The following is a 22481-nucleotide window of genomic DNA, read 5'->3' as shown; positions in this document are numbered from 1 at the left end:
CCTTTGTGATATGTGTGGATTTGTCGTAAACACATTTTTATTATTTACATTAATGATTATAATATTCGGTGCCACTGCCCAAGGTTACATTTGCTGTCTGAAGGAAGAGGCCTTGCCCTGGATTTATGTAACTCTGCTTTTTAACGTCAATTTTAAAAGCACTGCACGTAAAATTACATTTCAATGAACAGCACACACTTATCACGTAAAATTACATTTCAATGAACAGCACACATCATTGTTATGTATATGTCAAACCAAATAGCATGGTAACACGCTCTCAATATAAAGTAATGTTTTCTTCACATTGCTCTTGTTAAGCGTACACAAGTCAAAACGCCTTGGTGGCGCTAACAGATTTAATGACCTTTAAAATAAGGCTGAAGAACTGATGCACTCTGGGATTGTTTATAAATGGCGACGCACACGTAAAATCCTTGCGCTTTCTCCTTTCTGAAAGTGTTAACGCTCAGACATAATCTACATTTGTTGCATCCACAGCAGGCAAGCATAATGTTTCACCTGGTGCGCTGCGGTCGTCTGGCGCATGGTTTGGATCAACTGTTGCGCTTACGTTGTACTAATTTAAAGAACCTGTCGCTTCATCACAGCCGGTATGATTTCTCCTTAAACCAGTTTTATGTTGTAAAGTTACGTTCACTTAAAGCTGAAGTCAGATAATTAAGGTTTGATCGTGAGAGGTTTCGTTAAGTTAGTGATAATATTTTGGCAGTCATGTGTCCAAGCAAAAAAACTTTTTACGTAACGTTAAGTAGCTATACTAGCTGGCTACCTAAAAACTAAGCTACAGCTCTAAAGTAGTCGACAGCGCGTCTCTGCTTGCAAAATCTGTTTCTCCTGCCTGATTAGCTAGCTAAGCTGGTGTTGTCACGTTGTTAGAAATGCCTCACGTTTTCCTGACGCACTGTAGCACAGAACAAATCACCCGTAGCTCACATTATCTTTATTGTCTTGTAGATGTGGGCACGCACCACAATGGCCCAACGCTCCAGCCAAGCCCTCCAAAATTAGTTCATTTAAACAGATGTGGGCTCAAACCCAAAAAGTGTTAAAAGCAGCCAGACGACGGGGCCCCAATTCCCCAAAAGTTGCCTTGACGTTTCTGGGGGTACCGGCTGCCTTGTCGATTACTGCGAGGCTGTTCAGCACTGTAGCGCACTGCCACGTCGATGTAAACAATAATCTTCCTGCCGAGGTCCATGCTAAAGAGAAAGTTCCGGAATTCAGCTGGGGTGTCCTCTGGGAGTTCGTTCGGCCACAGCTATTAGCCCTTGTTGGGGCCATTATTGTAAGTATAATACAAGTATTATGTACAGTAAGTCAAAATAAGGTACTGTGTTAAGATGAAATTTAGATTTACTATATCCAGACATGTATTATTATATCTGGTTGTTGAATAAACCTTGCAATAATTAATTTAAGCATTATGAAATACTCTATTTGTTAACCCAAACAGTATTCCGCATATAGGAGCTTTATCTCACTTTTTTAAAATAAGCATTATAACATTCCAGACAGTTTATAATTACATGTTTTTGATATTTGCTATATATTTGAAATGTTTTATTATAGGTTGAAATATAGTGATGAGGGAAAACTGCAAGATTCACCCTGTAAGTGATAATTAACCAAAGCTTTCTCTGTTCTCTGATAGCTTGCATTTGGGGCAGCAGCTCTGAACATTCAGATTCCTCTAATGCTGGGTGACCTGGTCAATGTTGTTGCCCAACACCTGAGGGAACATGCTGGAAATTACATGAGGGACATTCAAGAACCTGCACTGAAGCTCCTATGCCTATATGGTTTACAGGTGAGATGTCACATGATCAAAGACTGCTCGTGTCATTCAGAACATGCAGGAAGTTGACTGAGATCAGAATGAAGTATGATTAAAGATGAGATCCTTCTTGGATTTTCAGATTTGTAAACTCTGATTGAAAGGAAAATTTCAGTAGATGAACATTGCCAAAGTGTCAGACATCAAGTGTTAAACACTTCACACTGGTGTTTAATCTCTTTAACCATTTCTGGATGAGGTATTCATTTAAAGTAGCAGTATCTTATTTCTGACACTCGTGTGCAGCTTAACCTGAACTGAGCCCCATGTACTGATCTCGTGTGTGTGTGTGTTTATCAGGGTCTGCTTACCTGTGGTTACATCATCCTCCTCTCCAGAGTTGGGGAGAGAGTGGCTGCTAACATGAGGAAAACTCTCTTCATGTCACTGATGAGGTCTGTTCTGCTAATTGTTAAATTAATTCAATAAACCATCATACGTGTGTGTGTGTGTGTGTGTGTGTGTGTGTGTGTGTGTGTGTGTGTTAGTTAACAAAGGCTGAAGGCAGCCATCTTACCCAGGACTCCAACTCAGCGCTCTGGCATAGCAGCCAGAGCACTCATTTAGCCTTCCTAAGTGACCTCAGGGTAAGACTAGGGCCTCTAGAAAGTTGGACTAGACATACATTTAAAAAATAAGCAATTAATCTTTCTCTTTAAAATTATTACTGTGGTGACCATTGTCAGCCAGAGGAGGATTTCCCCCCCCCCACCCTTTGACTTGGTTCCTCTCAAGGTTTCTTCCTCATGCTCTAGGGAGTTTTCCCTTGTCTTGCTCACTGGGGACTTTGACTTGGACATTTGTAAAGCTGCTTTGTGACATCTGCTGTAAAAGCACTATATAAATAATTTGATTTGATTATTGAAAGTAGTAATATCCAGAGTCAGGGTTTCAAGTTCAAGTTCGGTTTATTCGTCACATACATAGTCATACACAGTATAACGTGCAGTGAAATGGTGGAGAGTGCTCTGTCCAAACTGAGGAAGAGAAACAGGGGTGCATAGAGAAAAATATATATATGCAGATAAATATATATATTCTATGTATGTACAAAAATATATTAACAATGTATGTACAATATATGTATATTATGATTATATACACAATGTACAATGTATATGGTTGGGTATATATGTACACAATCTACAGAATGTACAGATCCATTTTATATAATATATCTACAGTTGTTGTGTAACAGGGTAATTGAGTATAAATCTATATATACAGATGTACAGATATACAGTCATGTTACATGGTGGTGGTGGTCCCCACAGTTTATCAGTTTCCCTGATTCAGGGCCCGAATGGCCTGTGGGAAGAAGCTCCTCTTCAGCCTCTCTGTCTTGGTCTTCAGGGAGCAGAAGCACCTCCCTGACCTCAACAAAGTGAAGAGTCTATTGTTGGGATGGGTGAGGTCCTTCACAATTTTCCTGGCCTTGGTCTGGCACCGCTTGTAGTAGATGGTCTGCAGGTCAGGAAGTTCCATGTGAGTGATGCGCTCTGCTGAACGCACTACCCTTTGGAGTGCTTGTCTGTCCTGCTTGGTGCTATTCCCAAACCAGACTGTGATGTTCCCCGTGAGGATGCTCTCGATAGTGCAGGTGTAGAAGTTCCGCAGTACTTTGGAGGGCAGTCTGAAGTCCCTTAGGCGTCTGAGGTGGTAAAGATGCTGACGAGCCTTCTTTGCCAGGGAGTTGGTATGGCGGGACCAGGACAGGTCCTGCGAGATGTGAACTCCAAGGTACCTGAAACTATCTACTCTCTCCACCGTGGTTCCACTGATTTACAATGGGGTCAGCTATATAGCAATCTAAGTACATGGGGAGTAGACAGGCATCTTCTTACCCTGTTGATGAGCAGGTTTTGTGGCTTCAGGTCCCGATGTAGAACATTGCAACTGTGGCTAGTCCTTTCAGTAACTGGTACATGAAGGACTGAAGGCACCAAAAAAACAGCACAATTTGAATTGTTGAAGGCTGCAAATGATTTATTCTTTGAAAACTATAACCCCACCACCATAGACAGTGAAAAGAGGATATTAAACCAGCATATTTACAATTGAATTGAAATGTTTTTTTCCAACTTAAATACTTGTACTGCAATCTACTCAATGTAAAATGTGTTTCAATATGGATACAATATAGATGCTCCATAAATTCCTGAAGACAAATGTAAACACAGCTCTGTACCAACTGAACATTATTTTTTGTCACTCAATTGTGAACATAAACCTCAGATCCCCACCACCCCTCAATTATCACCCATCTGTAGAAATTCTACAAAAAAGAAAAAGCATTACTGCAAAAAGACTCTCACAGTCAACAAAGTCAGTCAAAATTCTGTGCTGATCTCCCTCCTGTAACCATGTGTAATGAAGGCTGAAGGCAGCCACCCTACCCAGGAACAGCAGGTAAACGTGAGTCATGACCACCAGACCAAAGGGCCAGCTTCGGAGAGTGACGGTCTCCATCGCACTGCTTTCACCTCCAAGGAGTGTCCCCTGTGCATGATACTGTCCAAATGTCCCTCCGCACACAGCTGCCCTTTGTGTCAGGGCCACACCCATGCTCCTCATCAGGGTTCCTCACACTGGGCTACACCATCCCCTCACAGCAGGGGTGGGTTCATCAACCTGGGGCACGCTCCCGATGGCCTCACTGCCATTCCACTTCTGACACCATATGTATTGAAAACTGAAGACAGCCACCCTATCCATGGCTCGAACCTAGGGCTCAAACCCAGGGGTGACAGGAGGTCACCATGAGCTCTGACCACTGAACCAAAGAGCCAGCTCCCTATATATAAATTATTTTTTTAAATATAGAAATTTCCCACTTACCCTCTTCCAGGTGATCTCATTTTTTTTCCCCACTTTAACCTCTACCAGAGGCCTGGGAGCTGGAGGGTCCTGCGTAATATCCTAACAATTCCCTACCATGATGGTTACTGGATATTGTTGCTGTGGTCTGTACCCAGGTTCAGTAAACACTGAGCATTGTTGTTGTGATGCCTCCTTTTCCCATATGCTTTTCCAGTACTGTTCAGTCTCCAGCTTTGGTGGGTCTGGTCTCATGATGTTTCCCTTCCACCGAGAATACACTTTGGATGGCTCATGTGAGAACATCCTGTTTTTTCTCCTGGCTTCGATTTCCCTCTTCAGGTGGGTCGTCAGAGCTGTTAATCTTTACTTGGTAGTCTCCAAGGCCTATAAGAGTTGCAGAAAGGCATAAGGCACCTGAAGGTACCTGAGAAGTACAGCAAGCTCTCCTTACCTGAGGCAGCGACATCAGAATGTCTTTCGGACTGGAAAAGTGTGGTTGGATGGTTACAAGGAGAAGGAAGGTAGCTAGAACTGAGGGGATCACACTACCAGAAATTAACAGTGCAGATGTTGAGGACAGCCACAAGTAACTTGGAATCCCACAGGCAAATGGGAATCATGTTGAGGCCACAAGGAAAGCAGCTACAGTAAAATACCTACAAAATGTGAGGCAAGTCCTAAGAAGTCAGCTGAATAATAAGATCTGGATCAACACCTACACTCTACCAGTCATCATATACCTCACTGGCCTATTAAGCTGGGGAAAGAGGAGATAGAAGCCACTGACATCAAGACAAGGAAACGCCTTACAGTGTATGCAGTGTACACTCTGAGACTGTACACTAAGTGGAAGGAGAGGGGCCGAGGACTAGTGAGCATCAGATGAAACAAACAAGAGCTAGGGGTACACCAGGAAGACAGCCCCAAGTAATGAAGTGCTTAGTGAGTACCTCAGACAGCAGAAACCTGAGGTGGATGGGAGTGAGGAGCAGGAATTATCATGGAAGGAAAAAAAACTTGCACAGTAGGTACTGACGAATATTGGAATTGGCTGATATGGAAAAATCCTACCAATGGATGGAAAAGGCTGGATTGAAAGTCAGAATGGATGCACTAATCATGGAAGCACAGGAACAAGCTCTGAAAACAAGTTCAACAAAGGCTGGGATCTACCAAACCGTTGTTCTTACTCTTGCAGACAAGATGTTGCATTCTTTGATGCCAACAAGACAGGCCAGCTTGTTAACCGCCTCACAGCCGACATTCAGGAGTTCAAATCCTCTTTCAAGCTTGTTGTCTCTCAGGTAAGTCATGGCGTCCCATCTTGACGCCTTAGTCTCTTAGAGGTAAGGGCACATTTTACCATTGTACCTTAAAAGAATGTGATGTAGATATGAAATGCAAAATGTTGTTGGCTGATATTCAGTGCAGCTTCTTTGCATTCAACTATGAAGGGGCTAACCTGTCCTCTACCATTCCTGTTTTCTGTACTGTTTAACCTCGTCCTGTTGTCGACAGGGTTTGCGAAGCATTACTCAGACAGTGGGCTGCTTCGTCTCACTGTACATCATCTCACCAAAGCTGACGGGTCTGATGGTGGTCATGCTGCCCTGCCTTGTAGGCGCGGGTGCTCTCATCGGGTCTTTCCTGCGCAGGCTCTCCAGGAAAGCTCAGGAGCAGGTAAAAACCAGCTCAAGATGTGGTGCAGGGTCTGGGGGTACATGAGTGAGGTGCAATAGCATCACGTGTTTGAAATTTTAAATGTATAAATACTCCAGATAGATAAGTAAATGGTTCAGATGCTTCAGTAACTACAATTTGCATGGACCCATTTCTAGCTTCACATGCAGTATTATTTGTAAATGAAATCCCTGTTTTTACTCATAGGTTTCTAAAGCTACAGGAGTGGCAGACGAGGCCCTTGGAAATGTTCGAACCGTGAGGGCCTTTGCCATGGAGGACAGAGAACTGGAGTGGGTCGTCTTCATCTTCAGTCTAATTCACATTGCATTTACTTCAGTAACAGTAACATGTTCTCCAGTAAAAGTAACATACTCTACAGTAACAGCAGTAGCAACCTGTATCAGAAGATTAAATTTCTAGTTATTAATGAAAGAAAAATGAATAGAAGCTATGAAAATAATTCAGTAGCAGAGTATATGATCAATTTACACATTTTACTAGCTCTTAGTTTTACTAAATCACCAATCTCCATGTTGCAATGCCAAAAACTGCAATTTAAAGCAATATGTATTTGCTTTATACTACAAATTGGGAAAAACAATCACTAATCGTGTTGCAGTAATTATCATGAAGCCACTACTTGTCGTTAGATATTCTAAACATGTCAAAAATGGGTGTTGTCAGTGATATGATGGAAAGAATTTGCATGTGTCTGGTTCAGAATGTATGCTGCAGAGGTTGAGAAGTCTGCCATCATGAATGAAGCTTTAGGGACAGGGATTGCAGTGTTTCAAGGCCTATCAAACATTGTATTAAACTGTGAGTGCTCAGTACAGTACCATTTCTAATAATTTAAAATAATTTAAATATACTACTGAAGATTGAGTTTTCATTTGTCTTTATCAGGCATAGTCCTAGGCACTATTTTTGCTGGTGGGTCTTTGATGGCTAATAACGACATGTCTCCTGGTGACCTAATGTCATTTTTAGTTGCTTCTCAAACAGTTCAAAGGTAGGCCTTTTAATGCCACACCACCTTATTGCTGTTTCAGTATTCATTGGCTCTAGAATCTGTATAATGCTTCAAATTCAGTTTTGACTATTGAAGTAAATAAACAGTAAATAAATTCCGATTTTATTTTATTTTTTTCCCGTTGATTGAAGTAAAAATATATTTTGGGTTTTTGGGATCAAATGTGGTGGTGTTGTTGTTGTTGTTGTTTCAATGTCTCATACCTCTAATTTTTTGCAGATCTTTGGCCAACATCTCAATTCTGTTTGGGCAGGTAATTGACACATTCCATAATGACCATATTGTTTTTTTATTAAGGTTTATTACATTTCTATATTGATATATAAGTTTTAATCCACCTATTAATTGTGATCTGTGCTGTCTTCTGACTAAGATGGTAAGAGGCATTAGTGCAGGAGCCCGTGTTTTTGAGTACCTCACTTTGGAGCCCTCTATACCTCTGGCAGGAGGGGAACGCATCCCTCACAATTCTTTGACTGGAAGAGTGGACTTCCTTAACATCTACTTTAGGTAGCCTGTCTTCCCAGCCTCCTATGTAGCAGACATGGTACTGAACATTCTTCATGGAAACCTTTCAGTTCTGTTTCTATGCTGTGTTGTAGCTACCCCACAAGACCTGGAAGTGAGATCCTCAGGAATTTCAGCCTAACTCTCCGTCCTTGTAAAACTGTGGCTATAGTTGGAGAATCTGGTGGAGGTAGTATACCCCCCCCCCCCCCCCCCAGATAATTAAAGTTAAAGCAAAAGCATCTTTATTCATTATGTGCTATTTTCCATCCAGTGGCAAACTTGGAGGGAAGAATGAGTTCCTTTTCTGAGCACGGGTTCCTCTCAAGGTTTCTTTCTCCTGCTTTCAGTTTTTTCTTGTTGCTGCCACATTTTGGTGACAGCATGTGTTGTAAAAAGTGCTTTACAAATACATTCGAATTTGAGTTGAATTTAAGATGCTGTGCAGAGGTAATCCTATGGTACATCGCTATATAGTTGACTTGAACAATGCAATCTGAAAACTGATGTCCTCAGCATTGTGTTTTCTTGCAGACTATGTGTCACACCTTAGAATATCTTTTAATATACTAATTTAGCTACAGACGGTAGTCTTCAAAGAGGATATGATTTATGCTTTTTCTTGTAGGTTTTATACATTTGTTGATTGAACTGTTAATTGATTTGTCTGACATGCAAGGTAAATTGAATATGGTGTTAAGGCTGACAGACCAATTGGTTATCATCACCGGTCTATTGACCGGATGTAAAATCGTTGTGTAGTGTGTAGTGATTGCAAAGTGACCTTGGGTACTAAGAAATGTACTATATAAGTGTAACTTCATTCCTTCATATTAAGATGGTTCCTCCTTTGACCTGTGTTTGAGGTATAGTGTTTGGTAATGCTACCACTATACCGTGTTGGACTAACTGACTGGTTCTGTTTATTGTGCTGGATTTGTTCACCCTTTCTGTCTGTCTTTGTCTCAGGCAAGTCGACTGTGGCTGCCTTACTGGAGCGTTTCTATGACCCAGACAGCGGTGTGATTATGCTGGATGGTCTGGATATCAGGACGCTCGACCCATCCTGGCTTAGGGGAGAAGTCATTGGATTCATTAGTCAGGCATGTCTTATTATTGGTATTGGTACTGAATTTTTTTTACTAGAAGTAAGAAGAGTATGAGATCGAGGTTTTTTATAATAAATAGTGCAGTTTTATGGACAGGGTTCAATGATGCCAGTCCTACACTTTATACACATGGAGTTTAGAGCTAGCAATTGTCCAATGCTGACAAACATTATAGGTGTATATCCATCTATGAGAGCTGTTGCCTTCCTCCTGTTTTTAGTAAGGAAACACCATATTTCTTCACCAACAGAAACCTCTTGTAGAAAGGCACCAGCAACCCTGATAGACATCACCTACTCTGGCATTGGCTATCCACATCTTTGACTGTCAGTATAATTTTAAATTCCAGTTTTTGCCACCGGTGTTGATTGCAGGAGCCTGTGCTGTTTGGCACCTCTGTGATGGAGAACATCCGCTTTGGAAAGCCTGCTGCCACAGATGCTGAGGTGGTGGCTGCAGCCAAGCAGGCTAATGCTCACGCATTCATCGCAGGCTTCCCAGAGGGCTACAACACTGTAGTGGGTGAGACTTGAGCTGAGCCCCAGATCTGGCACATTTTAAAATGGTACTTGCATGCTATTTTCATGACCTCATCAGTGACTAGACCATGTCAACCTAATAGCCCACTATCCTGCTCATTTTACATTAGCTAAAAGAATTAGCATGTGTTAAATACGGTTGGAAGGAAGGCTTTTAGTTACTGTGGCAACACTGATTACAGCAGAGTTAAATGTGTCATGTTTGTGTGTACTTTTATTTATATATATATATATATATATATATATATATATATATATATATATATATATATATATATATATATATATATATATATATATATATATATATATATAATGTGAAAATCTCCTGATGTGGTTGCTGGTGCGAAGTGAGTGGGCTGGTCCCTATGTGAAGCTCTAATGGTTTGGCATGGGATATTTGACATCTTATGCTGTGTAAGATAATAACAGTTCATATAACGCATGTCCACATGGTGTTTGGCGTGCAGGTGAACGGGGGGTGACTCTGTCGGGGGGTCAGAAGCAGAGAATTGCCATCGCCCGCGCACTCATTAAAAACCCCACTGTCCTCATCCTGGATGAGGCCACAAGTGCGCTGGATGCCGAATCGGAGCGTGTGGTCCAGGAGGCACTGGACAGGGCCACCACAGGGCGCACGGTCCTCGTCATCGCCCACCGCCTCAGCACCATCCAGGGAGCAGACATCATCTGTGTCATGAGTAATGGCAGGATGGTAGAGGTGAGGAGATTGGTGACCTGTTTGCATCACACTGATTACCTTCTTCAGCAGGGTCCGAGCCTGCAAGCATTATGAATGGATTGTCCAAAGTCTAGACTTCTTATTGACCTAGTTACTTTACTGTTGACATAAGTCATGTAGCTAACGGAGACATTTTGTGAAAGACTGGAGAAATATAACTATAGACAACTGTGGGGTAACGTTTCTATTCATTGTGGACAAAAGAAAATTCACAGTATTTGAAGTAGAAGGCTAAAGTTCAGCTCTGTGGTAATTGTATTTATTTGAATCTGTTGTGATGTAAATGTGTGCTGTTATAAAGACTATACAGAACATTAAGAAAATTATACAGAAAATTAAGGCATGCTATATTGATTACTTTAATATACGAATCTTGATCTGCCACCATTTTAGAACACATTGATCTATTTACATTATTACAAGAGTTGTTTTAAAGGCACTGGAAGTTGTGCCTTGGTGTTCTTTTCCAATATGTTTCAGAGCAACTAACACACACTTTTTAATAGTTATTTATATTTTCCTTTGAAAGGCTGGAACTCACCTGGAGTTACTGAGTAAAGGAGGTCTGTATGCTGAACTAATAAGAAGACAAAGATCCAATGGACAAAACTGAATAAAGGAGCAGCTAGAAGAACTACAGTATAGTCCAAAGCTCCATTAATGTGGTCCAATTCAGAATTTACTAGATGTAAATTTAAAAAATGTTAAATTACGTTTAATTATAAAGTTTATTATTTGTTTAGCCTAATATTTAACAGGGTACTTCACACTGTTTTGGTAGATTTTAATTGCAATGGATTCTGCGATAAGGAGGTATAAATTATGGATTGTACATCTGTAATGCTTTTTTAAATATTTATGTATATCAGTGTATGATAACTTATTAATTGTTTAATTGTTAGTATTGAGATTTCATGAATAAATGAATAGCCAAACAGGAACTGAGATTTATATTTGATGTTACTGGACTGCTTGACGTAGCTGACTTTGGTTGTGAGCAGTGTGTTGCCCTTCAAAGTTGAAATAAACCAACCCCACTACTAACAATAGTTAGTCTTCTCAATAGTTAATTGTCTTCTTGCTACACCTTCCCTTATTAATTAGTTTGTCTCCAATGGAAGTGCACATAGATTTAGTGATTATAAATACATTTTCCTATGTTTATATACTTTTTTGCATGTTATATTTTTTCCCACTGTGGCAATGTATTTGCCACACACCCAAATAACTGAACAGAGCGCTAGTAAATAGTCCAATAAATTGTTCAATTTTCATTGATTGAAAATGGCATAAGGGCACCTAGTAACAGAACACAACAGTTTTTTTCTATGTGGCTGAATTTTTAAAATATCTCCTTTAATTTTTTGAAGCATACTGGACAGTACATATACATATTGTTCTTATATTTTATGTAGCTATAAATACTACCAGTTTAATTATTTTAAACGCAATAAAGTGTTCTTCCAGAACCGAAAGACAACCTTTTGAAAGACTGATTTTACTATATTAATCAAACACCTACGTCTGCAAAACACAGTACAGCTACTTTTATTTTGAACTGTCGTAGCACCGTGGCCATCTTTGAGCAGCTGTCTTCTTGCCACGCCCCTTCTCTTGTTGACTAGCCAGCAATATCAATAGAACGCTGTGTGATCAAATTATCTTAGCCAGCGATCAATATTTAGGAATACGTCGTTGAATCAGCCAGCTAGCTACTTATAGCTAGTTTTACTGGTAAACATGCAGAAGTATGAAAAACTAGAAAAGATTGGAGAGGGTAAGTTAATGCGCTAGCTAGCTAACCAACCCCCCTTCACTGGTAGGGAGAGACGCTACTCCCGTTGCTAGCTAGCTAGCCAGCCGGCTAACCGGCTTCAGAGGTACTTAGGCTAGCTTTACTGGCGAAGGCCAAACTAGGTTGAAATTTTGAAATTGAGCTGTAGTACATGTGTTAAGAACTAAGAATGATTATTAAAATTTGCCATTAATACATTATGACCTTGTATGAGGAAACCTAGCTAGCTAGGTAGGTCAGGTGTTTCAAAACAAGGGAAAAAGTGCGAAATTACTGGTATCTGGTCTGTGAGATTGATGAATTAAGCTTCTGTACAAAACGATAGCTAAGTTAGCTAATGCTAAGTAGTTCAAATATGCTGCAAAACATTCACGTTTAAATACAAATGCACGCGCTCCAAATCTGCTCTACATTTAACTTAATTGAATAACGAAATAAAAATGTTTCTAACGCAAGTGTTCTGTCAAAGGACGACTGCAGCCGTCTGTAATGACTGACGTAGACCTAGACAGACGTCTCACATGTTTCACCTGAGTGTCCTTATGTTTCTCTTACGACAGGTACCTATGGGACTGTCTTTAAAGCTAAAAACAGAGAGACACACGAGATCGTGGCCTTGAAAAGGGTTAGACTGGATGATGATGACGAGGTATGTACATTAGACGCTATCAGCGACATGCTCGGGAAGAACATTCTATAGACTTGAATATGTGAAGCATTAATTTTCTCTCTGATGACTTTCATTGTAGGGTGTTCCAAGTTCAGCCTTAAGAGAAATATGCCTCTTGAAAGAGCTGAAGCATAAAAACATTGTGAGGTTACACGATGTTCTACACAGTGATAAAAAGCTGACATTAGTGTTTGAGTACTGTGACCAGGTAAGACAAAGTTGCATCATTTTGTTCATGACAGGTCTTCCAAAAGATCATAGAGTTGGAAGACTGATCTGCAAGGGGTTTTGTGATTATGGATAGCAGCAAGGTGACTTCTAGTTCCATTCCCCTGCAACAACTAGTACTGTTGTTTTTAAAGGCAAGGGCAAGAAAGGCAAAGATCTACCAGCTGAAGTTTTTAATGTATGCTTACATGGACTATGCCGTCTATCTGTATGTGTACTCTTTTTCTGTAAAATTCTATTTGTAAAATCCTAACTGCTTGCATTGTCATATATAACTTTGATGTGTCTTCTCATTAACAGGATCTAAAGAAATATTTTGACAGCTGCAATGGAGACTTGGATCCAGAGATTGTAAAGGTTTGGTTCCATTTGTGTGCTATAACATGAAAGATATTGAACAATGTTGTTAGACATTTGAACAGTGTATCATTGTAGAGATCCAGCTCTACTCCTGGACATCGGTGTCCCTGAAGTATGTTACATTAACATTGGAACTATTGTATTGGTTGGAGTGGATCAGCAAAAGAAAGGTTGGGCATATCTGAAGTCTTCAGGTCTTATAAAGCATCATTGTTTGGTTATTTCAGCCAGCATCATAGATCTTACAGACTAGGGACTCACTTTGGGGCTGTTCAGTTTACAATATGCACTGATGTACCTGCCAAAATGCAGATGTTACACATGGTGTCAGAAGTGGGATGGCAGTGAGGCCATCGGGAGCGTGCCCCAGGTTGATGAACCCACCCCTGCTGTGAGGGGATGGTGTAGCCCAGTGTGAGGAACCCTGATGAGGAGCATGGGTGTGGCCCTGACACAAAGGGCAGCTGTGTGCGGAGGGACATTTGGACAGTATCATGCACAGGGGACACTCCTTGGAGGTGAAAGCAGTGCGATGGAGACCGTCACTCTCCGAAGCTGGCCCTTTGGTCTGGTGGTCAGGACTTACGTTTACCTGCTGTTCCTGGGTAGGGTGGCTGCCTTCAGCCTTCATTACACATGGTTACAGGAGGGAGATTAGCACAGAATTTTGACTGACTTTGTTGACTGTGAGAGTCTTTTTGCAGTAATGCTTTTTCTTTTTTGTAGAATTTCTACAGATGGGTGATAATTGAGGGGTGGTGGGGATCTGAGGTTTATGTTCACAATTGAGTGACAAAAAATAATGTTCAGCTGGTACAGAGCTGTGTTTACATTTGTCTTCAGGAATTTATGGAGCATCTATATTGTATCCATATTGAAACACATTTTACATTGAGTAGATTGCAGTACAAGTATTTAAGTTGGAAAAAAATTCAATTGTCAATATGCTGGTTTAATATCCTCTTTTCACTGTCCATGGTGGTGGGGTTATAGTTTTCAAAGAATAAATTATTTGCAGCCTTCAACAATTCAAATTGTGCTGTTTTTTTTGTTCCCTTCAGTCTTTTATGTACCAGTTACTGAAAGGACTAGCCTTCTGCCACAGTCGCAATGTTCTACACCGGGACCTGAAGCCACAAAACCTGCTCATCAACAGGGTAAGGAGATGCCTGTCTACTCCCCATGTATTCAAATTGGTACGGAGATGACTGTGTCTACTCCCCGTGTACTTAGATTGGTATATAGATGACCCCATTGTAAACCCTGACTCTGGATATTACAACTACTTTCAATAATCAAATCAAATCAAAATGTTTTTATATAGAGCTTTTTACAATAGATGTCACAAAGCGGCTTTACAAATGTCCAAGTCAAAGACCCCAGTGAGCAAGACAAGGGTGACGGTGGCAAGGGAAGAACTTCCTATAGCATGAGGAAGAAACCTTGAAGAACCAAGAAGAGGGGGGGGCGGCAATCCTCCTCTGGCCGACAACGGTCACCACAGTAATAACAATTTTTAAAGAGAAAAATAAATGTAAAAAATGAACAAATAAGCAATTTATTTTCTAGTCCAACTTTCTAGAGGCCCTAGTCTTGTCCTGAGGTGTGCATATGTCCGAGACCAATCCCGCAAGACAACATCCAGTAAGGGCAACAGAGAGTTGTTTACTAGGGTGGCAGTGTGGTGTGTTACAGGAAGGGACATCAAGGGGTGGTAGGAGTAGCCATGGCAGCTGAGACAGGTTGAGGCTGAGTAACATCACGACGTCACAACATAATGATGAGAACCTAACTACTAATGTCTTTTTCTTTTCTGAATGTGTTGTGTATCCATTGCTAAAATATGTATTAAAAAATGTCTGTGGCTGTGGTAGAGTGCAACATTTTTTCCCCTTGGGTAGGTATCCGGTTTATTTCATGCTAGACTGGTTGTGATGGTGAATGTGCAGGAATTTTTTCTGGATATGATATATAATTTTATGCATTTGTATTTTTATAATTTTACCAATGCAAGCTTATATATAGCCTGTGCATTTAGTGTTGTCAAGCAAATGGCTAGATCTTTATTGTTTTTCACTAATTACACCTTACTCAAGTGGTCTGCATCTAGGTGCATCCATCCAGTTTGAGAAACCTCTCATGGCTACTGTTCCTCCTGCTGTAAAGAATAGACCTTATTGTTTGTCTTATTAGATTGTTAAATCTGGTTTTGCCTGTTTTGTTATTTTTTAGAATGGTGAACTTAAGTTAGCTGACTTCGGTTTGGCTCGAGCATTTGGAATTCCGGTTCGGTGCTACTCTGCTGAGGTAAGAGCAATGTGTTTTGTTGGGGTATATATTAGGATGTATATAAAATCCAGACTGTGGTAATGGCATGATATGACCTTAAGAACAGAACCCCCCATAGCACTTGACTTAAGTTCAGTGTGTGATGTGACCAAGTTGTGGTTTGTTTCAGGTGGTCACATTGTGGTACAGGCCTCCAGATGTTTTGTTTGGTGCCAAGTTGTACTCTACCTCAATTGACATGTGGTCAGCTGGATGCATATTCGCAGGTAGGAAACGTGAGAGGAGAACTGCAGTAAATGCATGGCTTTACTTGTTTGAAGTTAAGTTTTCATCGCCTGAATTTAGATTTTTTTCTCTCTCTCTCTCTCTCTCTCTCTCTCTCTCTTTCTCTCATTTGCATTTAGAGCTGGCAAATGCAGGTCGACCACTTTTTCCAGGCAATGATGTCGATGACCAGCTGAAGAGGATTTTTAGATATCCTTCAGTTTCTGTTTCTCATGTGGTTTGCCAAACATTATAGTGATTCTTAGCTACTTGGGTGTCTCATTATTTATCTATCAAATCAAGGACATGAAAATCTTTTCAGAGTTATCCTATGTAGTTTGTAAATGACTAATGCATGTACTGACATAATGGAGCTCTAACAACCAAATACTAGAAGTGCATAGCAAAACATTTACAGAAACATTAGTGAAGCTCTTTGCTTGAATTTACCTTGTGCCTAAAGTTTTTTTTGTTTTGTTTTTTTTTTGTTTTGGGTTTTTTTTTCATACAAACTCAAGATGGCAGTTCCACATGTTAAAGTTTAATTCTGCTAATGGTAAGGATAATGCTTTACAGTCTTTTGGTGTGCTACTTCTTTAACACTGGCACATTGCTGGGCACACCAACAGAGGAACAGTGGCAGACCATGACCAAGCTTCCAGATTATAAGGTACATCATGCCTTCTGCGCAACATGTATAGCTGCTTTTTGTTAGCTGTGATTATTAATAAGTAATTAATAAGTGAATAACAGAATCCAGTGTGCATGTTACATGCTGGTAAGCTCATGAAATGCCATGTAAAAGGCAGCAAAGTGATAAACAGGTCATGGCACCATGTGTGTGTTTTAAAAGCTGACGATAAGTCCGAAAAATCTGGCCTTGAGACAGTTAGTGGGTGTGCATTAGTTTAACAATTGTTGGAGTACAGTATTTTTAGTTTGTGATGTAATGTGCATCATCATGGTCAAAAAAGTCCAAAACCTTTTATAATATAATATAATATGTATTGAGATTGCATGCCTTAACATTTATAGAATAATCTCTTAATAATCCTTTTTTTTTTTCTCTCCTGTTCATAGCCATATCCAATGTACCCTGCAACCACATCACTCGTGAATGTTGTCCCTAAACTTAGTAGCACGGGACGGGACCTTCTACAAGTAGGTCATTAGAGATGATGCCTTTGCACGTAATACATGCGTGCTTATTCAAATCCATTTTTTCAAAATGAATATTAAATAGGCAAAAGCCTGTATCTATTCAAGCCCATATCATATATCGTCCATGTATTTGATTCTATTTCTTGTTTTCTTCACAGAATCTTCTAAAATGCAATCCAGTGCAGCGGATTTCAGCAGAGGAGGCACTGCAACACCCATACTTTGCAGATTTCTGCCCACCATAGTATCATAATCTCTGGAACCTCTCTCTTCAGAATGGACCAGCGCAGTCATACCTCACAAATCCCCCTGAAACTCTTCCAGTTTTCATCTACCCTTTCTGCAACAAGTTCATATGGCTGTCACAGAATAACATGTCTGAAGAGGTTTTGGCCATTCATAGTTGGTCAAGTTTATTGCCAAATGTTCTTTCTACAAATAATGATGAAAGCAAGATAAGATTTGTGAATAATTGAAGGGTTGCTGACCAGCCTATCAAATGGTTGTGTACAGAAAGTTTTTAGGCAAAATAGAATTCTCACCTCCCGCCCTGCACCTCGGAGTATTCGTCATTTAACTCTGTGTTTTCGGCCCATTTTCCCTCTATAATGTGTAAAAGTGTCAATAAGCTTTAGGTATAAAGCATTTTAAGTAATATTTAGTCTAGCTTTCTCTAACCTTATTTTGAAATGGTTTCATTTCATCATTTCAGTGCACACGCCATGTTGCAAACTGACATTCAGTAGAATTACATGGTAGGTTTTTATCACGTCAGCCCCTGGTAAGGGCTAAGCAATGCTACATGAAGTGGACCACACAAGCAGAGCCTACATTCTAAATAGCCTGAGTTGCACATATACCTAGAACGTATGTAGCATAGTGTAATATTAACACTGGAATCATTCCACGCTTCCTATTTTAGCCTAAGAAAGTCTTGGTCCTGCCTAAAAAAGGTGAACATTGTGAACCTGCTTAAATACTTCATGAAAGTCAGACTTACAGAGCCAAGTTTTTGCAGTTGGGGCTTGGAATCAAACCGAATAGAACTTCAGAACAAGAGGTTATCTGTCTACAGTGTCCTAATTGTGTATTTCTATTCACAGGCCTGCACTAAGGAAAACAATTTTGTGTAAACTAGATGTTGGTTCTCAAAGTTAAACATAAACATGTAGAAATGGTATGCAGGTATTTCTACAATCATGTCCTTTGATAAGACATGGGCTTGTGAAGGCACTTTTCAAGCAACATTAAAAACAAGCAGGTACGAAGACAAAATTTTGATCATAGATTTATCATGTAATGGTCCCAAACTGATTTTGACTTGTTAACTGTTTTGAACATATTTCCTACCCCCTGCATATTTTTCTAGGACAGGAAAATCTACAACAAAAATATAGTTTTAATTTTTCCCATTTTTCCCCCAAAGTGCATCACTTTAGCTCGCATTGTTGCAATTTTTTGTCATGAATACCAGACATACTGCATAGAGCTTTCAGGCCTTCCATAGTGGTTGTGTCATTGTGTCAAGTTCAACTTTTTTTGGGGTGGGGGGGGTGCTTATACTTTTGAGGTGGTGAACCTTTTTTTTTTTTTTTTCAAGTATATTTGGTTTGTAAAGAGAATTAGAATGCATGTATTTATTAATATGAATGTATGGTGAGCAGTAATCCTTTTTTTTTTTTTTTTTACATCAAATACAGGTACCGGTTTATTAAAAAATCAGTATCGGCAGGAATATGGATCTAATTCCCCCAACAAATGCAAATATTATTATTATTATTATTATTATTATTATTTAAAAATTTTAGAAACAAACCATGCATATATTTTTGGCAGCTTGCAAGTAATGCTACAGGAAATTTCCCATCATTACAAAAGCCTTAGAAATTTGTCAGGAAATCTGTACAATCCAGATGTTTTCCAGCTCTGTAGTATAGTACCACAGAATAAGAATGAATTTTGTTATATATATATATATATATATCTAGTGCTCTGCTGTATGTGTGGTTTATGTTGGAAAAAAAAAGACCAATTAAATGCATTTCATCAGACAAGCTTAACTCGTTATTTGTGACCCTGGGAAATATTGAACGCCCTCTAATGCTGCTGGCATCCTTTTTGAGTTTAATATGCACCTTTTTACCCTGTGTATTTGCATTTTCAGTGACTCACTGCTGGATCTAAGTTAGTTCCATGGTTTGTTGCTGAATTGGAATACAGACCTCTTCATCCTTTCTCAGTCCCAGTATTTACTGGAGTATCCCCTGTTTTCCCAAGCTAGCACACCTATTTGAACATACAAATGACTTGTTAATTAGCTGAGAGCTGAGTCCACACTCATCCAGCCAGTCTTCAGAGCAATGCACTCCACAGAAACTGCTCACATCCCAGCTACCGAGCCTCATGACGCCAGATCAAATGATCTGTCACGGGTCCTGATCCTCGTAGACCTCTCTGCAGTCTTTGAAATATTGAAGTACAACATTCTCATATCCACCCTCACCATTCTTTGACTCACTGACAACTTGCCGTTGGTTTGTATTCCACCTTGAGGGATGCTTGTATCACAATGAGAAGATCCAAATCTACTCTTTACTTGTGTCCTGCAAAGATAAGTGCTTGGCCCTTGTTTTTATTGTCCTCACATGGCTTCTAACAATTATGCTGGTGACAGTCAACTTATCCTCTCCTCCTGTTGTCTGTATTTTAGAAAACAAACCACACATGAAGCTGATCCCCAAAGATGCTGTAAATAAATCTGAACAAATAATAATATTGTTGTAATTGCCTGCTAAATATTTGTATGATAAATAGTTCAATTATACAGTGCTTTCATAGAATGAAGCATGTGGATGTACATTATGACAAGCACAATACTTTTGAGGATGTTCACTGAGTCATCATTACACTAGCATTAATATATTATCTCTCCTGTAAGACGTTAAGATGTTGTGTAACTGTTTCCTGTTCCAGCATTGCAATTTTCTTTACATATTTCTCTACATATATCCACCCTCAGAGATATTAGGTTATACTTGAGCAGACATTGTGCATCAGTGTGGACTATGAAAAGATTTTAGCATACAGCTTAATAACTTTGAAGACAAGACATAATAAAGCAAAGGTAAATAAATCTAATATTACTTTAAAATGATCTAAAATCAAACAAACAGAAAAAAGCTTTTAGAAGATTAGAATATTAGAAGGTATTTGTCAAACAGAATAATGCACATTTTCAGCCTTTTCTGACAATAGTGTCATAACTGTTCTTCTTTGGTCACCTTTAGAAGATGATTAAAGAATTATTGTCAGTCCTTATGGTGCTGGTGGCCTTGACTTGCTCCATAGTGAAGCCGAATGAGATACCCATCAAGAACGAAAGGGTAGAACCTCAAACACTCTCCAGAGGTCAGGTTCTTTCTGCATGTGATACAAGATTATGTATCTACATGACTGCAACCTGAGGAAAGTTTTTTGTTTTATTCCTATTGGCTTCATTCTTTTTTGAACCACTTTCTTTATTAAATTACATTGTACTACAGTCTCTATGTCATGAATCGCTACAACCATAAAGAAAAAACCTTTTTGATTTTCCCCTGTTCCTTCCTAGGATGGGGTGATCAGCTGTTTTGGGCACAGACATACGAGGAAGCACTCTTCTGGGCACGCTCAAGGTGGGAAACATTCACTTTGCTAGTACAGTATAGAAGTATCAATCACAATAATTATTTTTTATAAATCCCTTTTTAAAACAAAAAAGGTTATTATCAAAATTATTGACACTTCTAGAAATTATTAGAAAAGGTATATCCTATTTATGTTTTACATTTTCAAGTATATTGATTTTAAATAGTTTAAATGATAGATGATATCCTGTTTTAATGGAATGTAAGTGAGATGACACACGTGCAACACACCTTTTGTCATCCATTCACATTGGAAACCCAGAAAGTACATAAATGAAATGAAACAAATGTTTGGTGGTGGATCTTTGATGTTGTAAATGCAGAATTAAACTTTTGCCATAGCAATCTCAGTTCCCACATCTAAACAGCAATGAAAACATGCAAGGTGATCTAAAGAGGAGACTACACAAGCCACTAGCATGATCCAGAGAGATTCTGTATAGATGAATGGTCTTAGATCCTTTGTTCTGTGTTCTCCCATTCCATCAAAAATTTTACGAGAGGTTTTCATAAAGTGTGCCAGGTTCTCAGAAAAAAAGGTTCTCATATTTCTAAGCAAAATTTGATAAACACTAAAATGAATTTAAGCCAGCATATTTTACTCATATTGGTAAACCAATAATTGTGGAGGGAACTGTAGCATGTATACATTTTTATTCGCATGTATTAAATAAGCATATCTGAACTTTTTTTCTTCAATATATAAAACTACTTTCACAGGAACAAGCCTCTCATGGTCATTTTCCATTTGGATGACTGTCCACACAGCCAGGGTAAGATCTTTAGGTTATACCCTAGCTGGTGTGTCCCGCAATTTGTAGTACCAAAAATTTGTTCTGCAGTTCATTTACGTTAACACTTAAGGTGTTGCATCATTTCCATTTTACAAGTTACTGATACATTTTTGCTAAGCAAAAATATTTTCTATTACATCATCAGCTCTGAAGAAAGCCTTTACTGCGGATAGAGAGATCCAGAAGTTAGCTGACAAGGACTTTGTTCTCTTAAATCTAGTGGTATTTATAATTTTTTAAATTTTTTATTTTATTTATGCTAAAATACAATTAACCATGCTAACATTCTTATTAATTTATTTCTCATTATCTCCTTGCAGTATGAGACCACAGACAAGCACCTGTCACCTGATGGGCAGTATGTTCCCAGAATCCTCTTTGTTGGTGAGTATACTACATCAGAGAGGGGTGGCTTGTTTGATTCCATTAAGCACAAAGATTTTTTTTTTCCTTCTTCAAATGACTAACTAATAAAAATGCAATTTTGTTTTTCTTCAGATCCCTCGATGACTGTTCGGGCTGATATTGCTGGACGCTACTCCAACCGCATGTATGCCTATGAACCAAGTGATATGAAACTTTGTAAGTGCCAGAGCTGATTTTAATTGCAATGAAGTGCTAACTGACCTCAAACTCCTTTGATTAATATAAGAGTATATTATAGAAGTGCATATAACATGTTATATACATACATTATTTTTGTGCAATAATAAAATTTCTATTTATATTAACAGTGCTGAGCAACATGCAGAGAGCTAAGAAGTTTCTGAAAGCAGAGTTGTGAAATCTACTGTATGATGAGAGATGGCTGTTCATCCCTCTGAGAGTTTCTACTTAATAATCAGTTCATTGTACAGAAACCCAGTATACATCTTTGAACTCACTTTGGATACTTCTTAGAATCCTGTTATTATCAATACCAAATTTTCACCTGATGTATCAG

General features: G+C 39.2%; 3 protein-coding genes across 11 annotated transcripts; all 3 read left to right on the top strand.

The window, feature by feature from the left end:
• The first annotated feature begins 383 nt into the window (after positions 1-383).
• On the top strand, positions 384-11340 carry abcb8 (ATP-binding cassette, sub-family B (MDR/TAP), member 8). 9 transcript variants are annotated; one of them, XM_081695692.1, is made up of 16 exons: positions 389-614; positions 979-1309; positions 1676-1831; positions 2159-2253; positions 5877-5982; positions 6197-6358; positions 6566-6651; positions 7083-7180; positions 7268-7373; positions 7614-7647; positions 7768-7904; positions 7973-8091; positions 8871-9004; positions 9385-9532; positions 10020-10270; positions 10821-11340. In XM_081695692.1, the coding sequence occupies exons 1-16, from the start codon at positions 514-516 to the stop codon at positions 10902-10904; spliced, it is 2148 nt and encodes a 715-aa protein (XP_081551818.1). In that variant the 5' UTR covers positions 389-513; the 3' UTR covers positions 10905-11340. The 9 variants fall into 9 exon arrangements, with proteins under 9 accessions (XP_081551820.1, XP_026876117.2, XP_081551819.1 ...); XM_027020314.3 differs by having other exon boundaries at positions 390-614; positions 7997-8091; XM_081695693.1 differs by lacking the exon at positions 10821-11340 and having other exon boundaries at positions 387-614; positions 9385-9575; positions 10020-10155.
• A 555-nt stretch (positions 11341-11895) lies between these two features.
• On the top strand, positions 11896-19102 carry cdk5 (cyclin dependent kinase 5). The gene is made up of 11 exons (XM_081696353.1): positions 11896-12068; positions 12647-12735; positions 12836-12964; positions 13285-13341; positions 14406-14501; positions 15577-15651; positions 15803-15899; positions 16038-16109; positions 16509-16567; positions 16978-17058; positions 17217-19102. The coding sequence occupies exons 1-11, from the start codon at positions 12032-12034 to the stop codon at positions 17301-17303; spliced, it is 879 nt and encodes a 292-aa protein (XP_081552479.1). The 5' UTR covers positions 11896-12031; the 3' UTR covers positions 17304-19102.
• A 969-nt stretch (positions 19103-20071) lies between these two features.
• Positions 20072-22476, top strand: LOC113583778 (anterior gradient protein 2 homolog). Its single transcript, XM_027020297.3, has 8 exons — positions 20072-20182; positions 20346-20466; positions 20669-20732; positions 21465-21517; positions 21684-21760; positions 21859-21922; positions 22037-22120; positions 22273-22476. Exons 2-8 carry the CDS (start codon positions 20349-20351, stop codon positions 22320-22322), a joined length of 510 nt encoding a protein of 169 aa, XP_026876098.2. The 5' UTR covers positions 20072-20182; positions 20346-20348; the 3' UTR covers positions 22323-22476.
• Positions 22477-22481: the final 5 nt, after the last annotated feature.

This window comes from Electrophorus electricus, chromosome 14 (assembly GCF_041902795.1).
Source record: "Electrophorus electricus isolate QZ-2024a chromosome 14, ASM4190279v1, whole genome shotgun sequence".
Taxonomy (NCBI): Eukaryota; Metazoa; Chordata; class Actinopteri; order Gymnotiformes; family Gymnotidae; genus Electrophorus; species Electrophorus electricus.
This window is presented reverse-complemented; position numbering and strand designations above follow the sequence as displayed.